Raw genomic sequence first — 7,713 nt, 5'->3', positions numbered from 1 at the left:
TTTATTGTAGAGTTATCTTTTTGAAGTCAAATACCTATTAAACTCTGAAGTTGATCAATATTCAATCTTCTTCTCCTTCTTTCTTCAACGTTTCTTAATATATGTTGTCATATCTATTTTTAAGTTTTAAATGATTTTTTTTATAACAATTATTTTTCTTAAACTTTTATCACATATTTCACATTTAATCAAATTAGTTGAAACTCAAGTATCATATAAAATTTAAAAAAATATAGATTATAATAAATTATAAATTAACCATCGATACGAAAATAATTAAAACAAGGAACCTATTTTAGTTTATATAATTAAAATACATCAATGTAGCATTAATTTATCAAACAACGTAAATAATTCTTTAAATTTAAAATTAAATTTTATCAAACGCTATATTACTTTCTTTTCCAACTAATTTTTCTTAAATTACAATTGATAATAATTATTCTAAAAGTTAGAATAATTTCAAACAAAACTAAAAAATATATTTAAAATGTAGAGAAATAACATAAACATATAATATATCAATATAACATAAGTCGACATCAAAACCTTTAGAGATACAAAAGCAAAAAAAAAAAAAAAAAAAAAAAAAAAAAAAAAAAAAAAAAAAAAAAAAAAAAAAAAAAAAAAAAAAAAAAAAAAAAGTAGGCAAAAATCCATTGAGATTCTCGTTTAATGAACAAACCTCATCATTGATAATAAAAGAGGACCACACAAATTGCACGCGTGAGATTTCTCAACTCTTATTATCACACCTTTAATTTATTTCTTCACCCTAAAATTAATATTCATTCTCCAATTTTCACTTCAATTTAGATCTCTATAATATAACTATAAGGATTTAAACTCCCATTTAATTGGTGTCATATATTGACAAGTCAACGTATATTTGATACGCATCGTTACTTATTTTAAATTATGAATTAATCAATCTATCACTCACATAAATTTATATATATAACATTTGCATTTTGTACTACATATTAAACGTATGTGAATCATAAATTTATAATGGATACATATAGAATAAAGTCAATAAACTTTCAAAGTTATAACTATTGAAAAAGATATTTATTAAGTCAAACCATAAATTTTTTGCATCTGTTTTTTGTATTAAATAAAATAGAAATTGAATCACTTTTGAACTTTGAATTACTTGTGTAATGGATTATAAGAAATATTATTAGCAAAATCACTTGCAAGGACCTATTTAAATGATATTTTAAAAGGAAACAAACACAAATTAAAGTTGGAACAATTATTAAAAAGTTTTATATTCGTTTAAAAAATAAATGGAGTAAAAAAGATAGAAGCAAAGTTTGTGGAGATGTATTAAAATATTTGGATATGAGGGATTAGGCGAATGTGAGAGTAATGATTGAATTGATATTGTGTTTTTAAGATTTAAATCTGGAAGAAATTAAAATTGAAAAAGGAAAAAAAAAAAAAAAAAAAAAAAAAAAAAAAAGGGCCTACACATTAGAAAGAGGAATGATTTGGAGTGAGAAGGCACAGTGATAAGTTTGATGTACCATCACAATCATGTATCGTGTATCTTCTTTATAATACTATTGACTAACCACTCGTACTTCATCTGGGCCCTCACATGAATCGAGATAATTCATGTTTTTTTTGATAATTTATAAAAATATTATTTCAAATATTATTTATTATTATAAATATTTTAGAAAAATCAAGCGTAGTAGTAGAAATATTATGAAATGGACACAGTTGGAAATGCAATAAAAGAAATGAAGGCATTTGATATAGGAAGGAGAGGGTGTTGACCAAAGGGGATGGGGTTTGACTGGAATGGGTGGGTGGCTGGCGATTGGCTGTGGTTTGAAGATGGAGACAGCAACTATAGCTGGAAATGGTAGAGAAGGACAAGCAAGTAAATTTTGATGATTAGATTCCAATATTCCATATGTTGCTAACCCCAAAGCATTCTTAATCAAAATAAATTATATACATATATTACAGCTGTTTCTTTCATTAAACTAATACAACTCCTTTCCTTTTCTTTTTTTTTTAAACTTCCCCCTTTCCTCTTCCCATCATTTCCTTTTAATCTCTTCTATTTTATATCTTTTTTTTTTTTTTTTTAATACCATTTCTCCACTGTTTTCTTAAAAAAAAAAAACTTCATTTACTTAGGTTCAATAGACTACCTCATTAAAAATTCAGTTTTATTGTTGATCAATCCATAATTTGTGAGATGAAATTGAAATTGAGATTTCTTGTGAGATTAATTATTAGACAAATCTTCAAGTTCAACCCATTAGAATATAAAATTGAGAGTTTGAGAATCTTTTAGATGTTTTTAAAAATTGAATAATTTAGTAGACATAAATATAATATGAGTCAACTTTTTATTAGAAATGAAGTATTTCATACTAGGATGGTGATATAAAGAGGTCCATTGTTCTAAATTAACCTGCAAGATTATTAAACAGAGAAGAAAAAGGGATTAGAATTTGGGTTTCAATTTAAAAAAAAAAAAAAAAAAAAAGAGTTAAAATGGGAGAATTGGAATGAAAAAAAACCATAAAGTTGTAATATTAGGTTAGGTAGAAAAATAGAAATAATAATGATTTAGTGTGAAGAAAAGAGAGGAGGGGTTAGTTGGCCAAAGAGGAAAAGAAAAGAAAAGAAAAATGAGTGTATAACAGCAAAGAAGTGTCTTTTAGAATTGGAGGCAAATGTGTCAGTTAAATAAGAGAAAGTATATGAAAGGAAGAAGCAAGCAAAGCAAAGCAAAGAAGCAAGCTTGGCCTTGAAGAGAAGAACATCTCCCCTTCTCCAGTACTTCAGTTCTCCTATGATTAGTATGAGAGAGAAAGAGAAAAAAAAAACAGAGTAATTTAATGCAAAGCTGCAGAAGAGAGAGAATTTTACAAAATTAAAGTAAAGGAAGATAATTTTTATTTTATTTTTAGGTTTTATACAATAATTTAGCATCAAGAGCAGTTGGCATTAGTTAGTCTATGTCTGTCTTTTAATATCATACATTACATGTCACTTGTTAAGAGTAGACAGGTGAGCAATGTCTGAGTTTTCTCTCACACCTTTCTTTGTCATTCATCTATAAAACTTGGAATTTTATGCTTCCATTTGCCTTTTATGCAACAAACCCATTCAGCTTCAAGACCTTCAATTTTTAGAACACTCTCTGTTTCCCCTAAATTTATTACCCTTCCCCCAAATTTTTCATTTCAACTTCAATTTTCGTCTTTTCTTGGTTAAAGATACGAGGATATCTAGAAAGCGCTTCTGCAACTTAACTTTTTTTTCCTTCATCTCTTCACTCCATTGGTTACTATTACTAATTCCCTCTGCATAGACCGACCATTTTCATTTCCTGAAAATTTGCAGAACCCCTTTTGACATTTCTTTTAATTCTGATCTAAGGGGAAAAAAGAAACAGAGACTCTTCTCTCAAATCAATCATATTTTGGTATTTGATTGGATGGAGAACTTGGAAAATGTTTTTCTTCCATACCCAAAAGTGAAAAGGGAATCTCCTTTCCTTTTACTGCATTGATGAGCTGTTGCATAGCTAATGTCATTGTTTGTTGCCTACTTTATACTCTGAAAGTTTCACTTTCTTGTCTTCCCCTCAAATATAATTTTTTTTTTCCCTTTCTTTTTGCCTCTCTTTTCTTTTTCTTTCCTTTTTGCATTTGAACAGAGTTAGAACAGACTAAAACAGAGCAGAACAGAGCAAGCTTCTTCTACACCTTCAAGAGGCTCTTCTTCGTAAAACATTCCATCTCTTTTTTTTTCCCCTCTTTAACTTTCGTATTCATGGGGATGCTGCATTTGAGAACCTGCTTTTACTTTAACGCCTTATAAAGCTGCAAAGCCTATATTTTGTTCTTTGTTTAGTCTCGCAAGATATCGCCCGCTCAACTCTGGTCAAAACCGCCTTTCCTCTTTTAATTTTTTTTTTTTAAAAAAAGTTCTTGTTTTCCCCTCATTGGAAGTAACTGTAAACCAACTGTTGTAGACTGGGTTTGGACCGTTTGGTTAGCTCTTGAATTTCAAAGGGGGAGAAGAAGAAAAAAATGGGTGATCTCGAAAATGATGAAATGGGTTTTAGAAATTCGAATGAAGGGTTAATGAATTGTCCATCTACAATGGCGATGGGTTCTTTCTTTGGGTCTGGTTGGGATCCATTGGTTTCGTTAGGTCAAAGTGAGAATTTTGGAGGAGCTTCTTCAATGGTCTCTTCTCATGGCGAATTTTCTAATTCATTTCCTGTTGTTTTGGAGAATCATGGAGGGAGTGTAACGACACAACAAGGTATTCAATATCCGACAGATTTGGAGATGGGTACGAAGTTGCCATGTTTTGGGAGTGGGAATTATTCAGATATGTTTGGTTCTTTTGGTCTTGCCGGGCAGATTCTTGGTGGGTGTTCTTCAAATTACAGAAATGGAGAAACCAACAACAACACTGCACAAACATCACAAGAAAATTTACCATTATCTGGTGAAGAAACTGCTGTAGGATCATCACCAAATGGTAAAATCAGAAAACGAGCCCTTGATTCCACTCTCCCATTTAGTCCAAATAAGGTAAAACACTGATGAATCTTTATTCCCCTTTTCTTCTTTTCATCATTTTGATTGTGTAAATCATTCCATTGACTTTACTTTTTCTGTATGAAAGAAATCTGATATGAAATTGAAGAAGGATGTTTCTGGGGATAGTTCCAGTACACAAGAAGAAAAGAATGTAGAAATGGAACAAAATTTAGGTGGGAATTCACGTGGTAAGGCAACTGGAAAACAAACTAAAGAGAAATCTAATAATAGTGCAGAAGCTCCTAAGGAAAATTACATTCATGTGCGAGCTAGAAGAGGGCAAGCCACAAACAGCCATAGCCTTGCTGAGAGGGTAATTTCTAGTTTTGAAGTGAAAATTTCTTGTTTAGTTATCTTAGATGTGTGAAACAAACACTTTGATCAATAGGTGCGGAGGGAGAAGATTAGTGAACGGATGAGATTGCTTCAAGAACTTGTTCCTGGATGCAATAAGGTAATTGATTTAATTGATTTTTGCGAGTTTTGTTTTGCCTGTGTGAGTTTGATTCTTATTCGAATTCGGATCTGATTTTTGTCTCTAGATTACTGGAAAGGCTGTAATGCTTGATGAGATTATCAACTATGTTCAATCACTGCAGCAACAAGTTGAGGTATGTATTAAAACATTTACTGAACTTTGGATGGATTGAATAGTGGCTCTTCTGACTATTACAATTATTGACATTGCGATTGTGAAGTGTTATGTTGCAATGAGATGGAATTTTCCAACTGTAGTAATATTGTTAGATAATGGGAATTAGATTCAAAATATTACGGTATGAACTCAAAAGAAGTTGTGTGATTATACTATTCTGCAGTTTTTGTCAATGAAACTTGCTACTGTCAACCCGGATGTGAACGTTGATATTGAGAGGATTTTATCCAAAGATGTAAGTTCAGACTCGTCTTGGCTGCTTAGATTGTGTTAAATGTAGTCTATGAATCATTTGGATTTGGATTAACTTCTGTTTCATGTAGATTTTCCACGCACGAGGCAGCAATGGAACTGTTCTTGGCTTTGATCCTGGGTTGAGCGCCGTTTCCCCGGTCCCTCCTCACCGAATGTTTCAGTTTCAAGGGACAATGTCGAATATGCCAACCACATCCACGCAGTTTCCTCCTTTGCCTCAGGTAGTTAGTTAAGTTGGTGAACTTCTGAATGATGATACAACTGTTTTGTTCTGTGTTCAACAACATTAATCGAAAAGCGTTTACGCACAGACGATGTTAGAAAGCGATATTCAAAGTCTTCTTCAAATGGGATTTGACTCGAGTTCGGCCATTGAAAATTTGGGACCAAATGGTATTTCTTCATAATCTTCTAACTTTGCATTCTAATGTTCTAAAGCTAGAGATGTTTGATCTATACTTTATTTGGCAATGGCAGGGCGGTTGAAACCAGAGCGCTAACTTCTTGCAAATGAAGTGGAAAAAAAGCTCATTTTATTCCTCAACAGAAATTCAAATGTTTTCAAGTTGACAAAGGAAAAAAAAAAGATTAAATTCTGTATAGGATTCAGTTTCTAACTATTGTTCTTCGAATTTTAGCAGAAGAAGATGGATTAATAGCAGAAAAGGAATGTAAATTTAGATTTTGTGGGCGAGGCTGATGAGAATTGGTTTGAATTGGGATTGTAGATTAGAGGATGAAATTGAAGGTTGAAGCTTTTGTACGAGTTTCCATGGAAATTTTCAAATAGAAGGAAATCTTCTTATCCTTCTTTTGTTATTTGTTTTTGCAATTTTTTATTTTTTTTGGTATTGTTTACATATTTGAGACTCGTGATGATAATTTATTAGTGGAATGACATGTTTGGGAATGATTTTAAAATGATTAAAATTACTTTTATTGTATTTAAAATCACTCTAAAACTGATAAGGAAACTGGAGCTGAAAATTCGAAGGTGCTTATTGAAAAGAAAGAAATTGGGTGGTGGGTTTTTATAGGAAATACAATTGAAAGATTTATGGAGATTTATTCATTCTATTATTTTTATTGGATTGTTTTCTTTAGAGTTAGTTTTCAATTATGGTTAGGCCTAGTTAGACTTCCTTCATTCTTTCTTATATTTAGGATAACAATTTATTTATTTATTTTTAGATTTTTCATGGTTGTTTTATAACTAACCATCATTTGTAATTTATAATTATATATTGAGAAAATATGGTTTGATTGAAACCCTAGTTCTTCATGTATCGGAGCCATCCTGCTCTGAAATCATTATTTTTGTTCTCTCTAAATACTCTTTAATTCATCATGGCTGAAACCGCAAGAATTGAAGAAATCAATCTTAGCCTTGAAAGTCTTGGAAGAAGAAAAGGGAGCATGGATACCAACTTTGCTCATATTGCATTTGCAAATTTTTCACATACTAATTCTTTGTTGGATAATGAATGGATTGTTGATACTGAGCCAAGCAATCATTTGATTCCATTCTTTGAAACCTCGATGAAACTTCGAACTATTGAAAAACCAAGTCCTGTTTACCTACCCAACAATGCCTGTCTATGTTGCATAGGGTCAATCAATACAATTGCATGATAATCTTGGTTTGAAGAAAGTGTTGTTCATGCCCAAGTTTAGGTAAAACTTGTTAGATGTCTATTTCAGAACAAGGAGAATAGGTTCATAGCCATTGGGAGACATGAACAGGGCTTATACCAAGATTGAAGGAAACAATTTTGGAGTTCCACAGGAAAAAATACAGCAACTTTTTGAGAATAACATGATTATGGATAGACAGTTTCAAACTCTGATTTCTGGAAATGTTAGAAACTTTGAATATAATGAGAGTGATATTTTGTTATGGCATACTAGAATGACACATTGTTCGTTAACCATGTTGCCCATAGTAAGGAATTATACTAAGAATTATGTTTGTAATGTTTGTTCTGTCTAAGTAGGATTAACTTTCCCAGAAAGAATTACAAAAGTTGAGAAACTGGAATCTTTTGACCTGATACACATTGATTTATGGGGTCCTTACAAAGTCAATTCCTCAGTTCCATAAAACTCTCTAAGAATTCTTTGCTTTCATCAATACTCAATTTCATAGACAAATAAAAGTGCTAAGAAGTGATAATGGGACTGAGTTTGTGAACCATGAAATGAATTCTCTCTTGA

At 31.1% G+C, this 7,713-nt stretch overlaps 1 protein-coding gene across 1 annotated transcript; it reads left to right on the top strand.

Moving 5' to 3' along the window:
* Positions 1 to 3,056: 3,056 nt before the first annotated feature.
* LOC120085124 (transcription factor bHLH74) lies at positions 3,057 to 6,334 on the top strand. The gene is made up of 8 exons (XM_039040987.1): positions 3,057 to 4,580; positions 4,675 to 4,902; positions 4,978 to 5,043; positions 5,132 to 5,200; positions 5,408 to 5,479; positions 5,568 to 5,720; positions 5,811 to 5,892; positions 5,977 to 6,334. The coding sequence occupies exons 1-8, from the start codon at positions 4,068 to 4,070 to the stop codon at positions 5,997 to 5,999; spliced, it is 1,206 nt and encodes a 401-aa protein (XP_038896915.1). The 5' UTR covers positions 3,057 to 4,067; the 3' UTR covers positions 6,000 to 6,334.
* The last annotated feature ends 1,379 nt before the right edge of the window (positions 6,335 to 7,713 follow it).

The sequence above is a fragment of the Benincasa hispida genome, chromosome 9 (assembly GCF_009727055.1).
Source record: "Benincasa hispida cultivar B227 chromosome 9, ASM972705v1, whole genome shotgun sequence".
Taxonomy (NCBI): domain Eukaryota; kingdom Viridiplantae; phylum Streptophyta; class Magnoliopsida; order Cucurbitales; family Cucurbitaceae; genus Benincasa; species Benincasa hispida.
The sequence above is the reverse complement of the archived record's forward strand: the minus strand, read 5'-3'. Positions and strand labels throughout refer to the sequence as shown.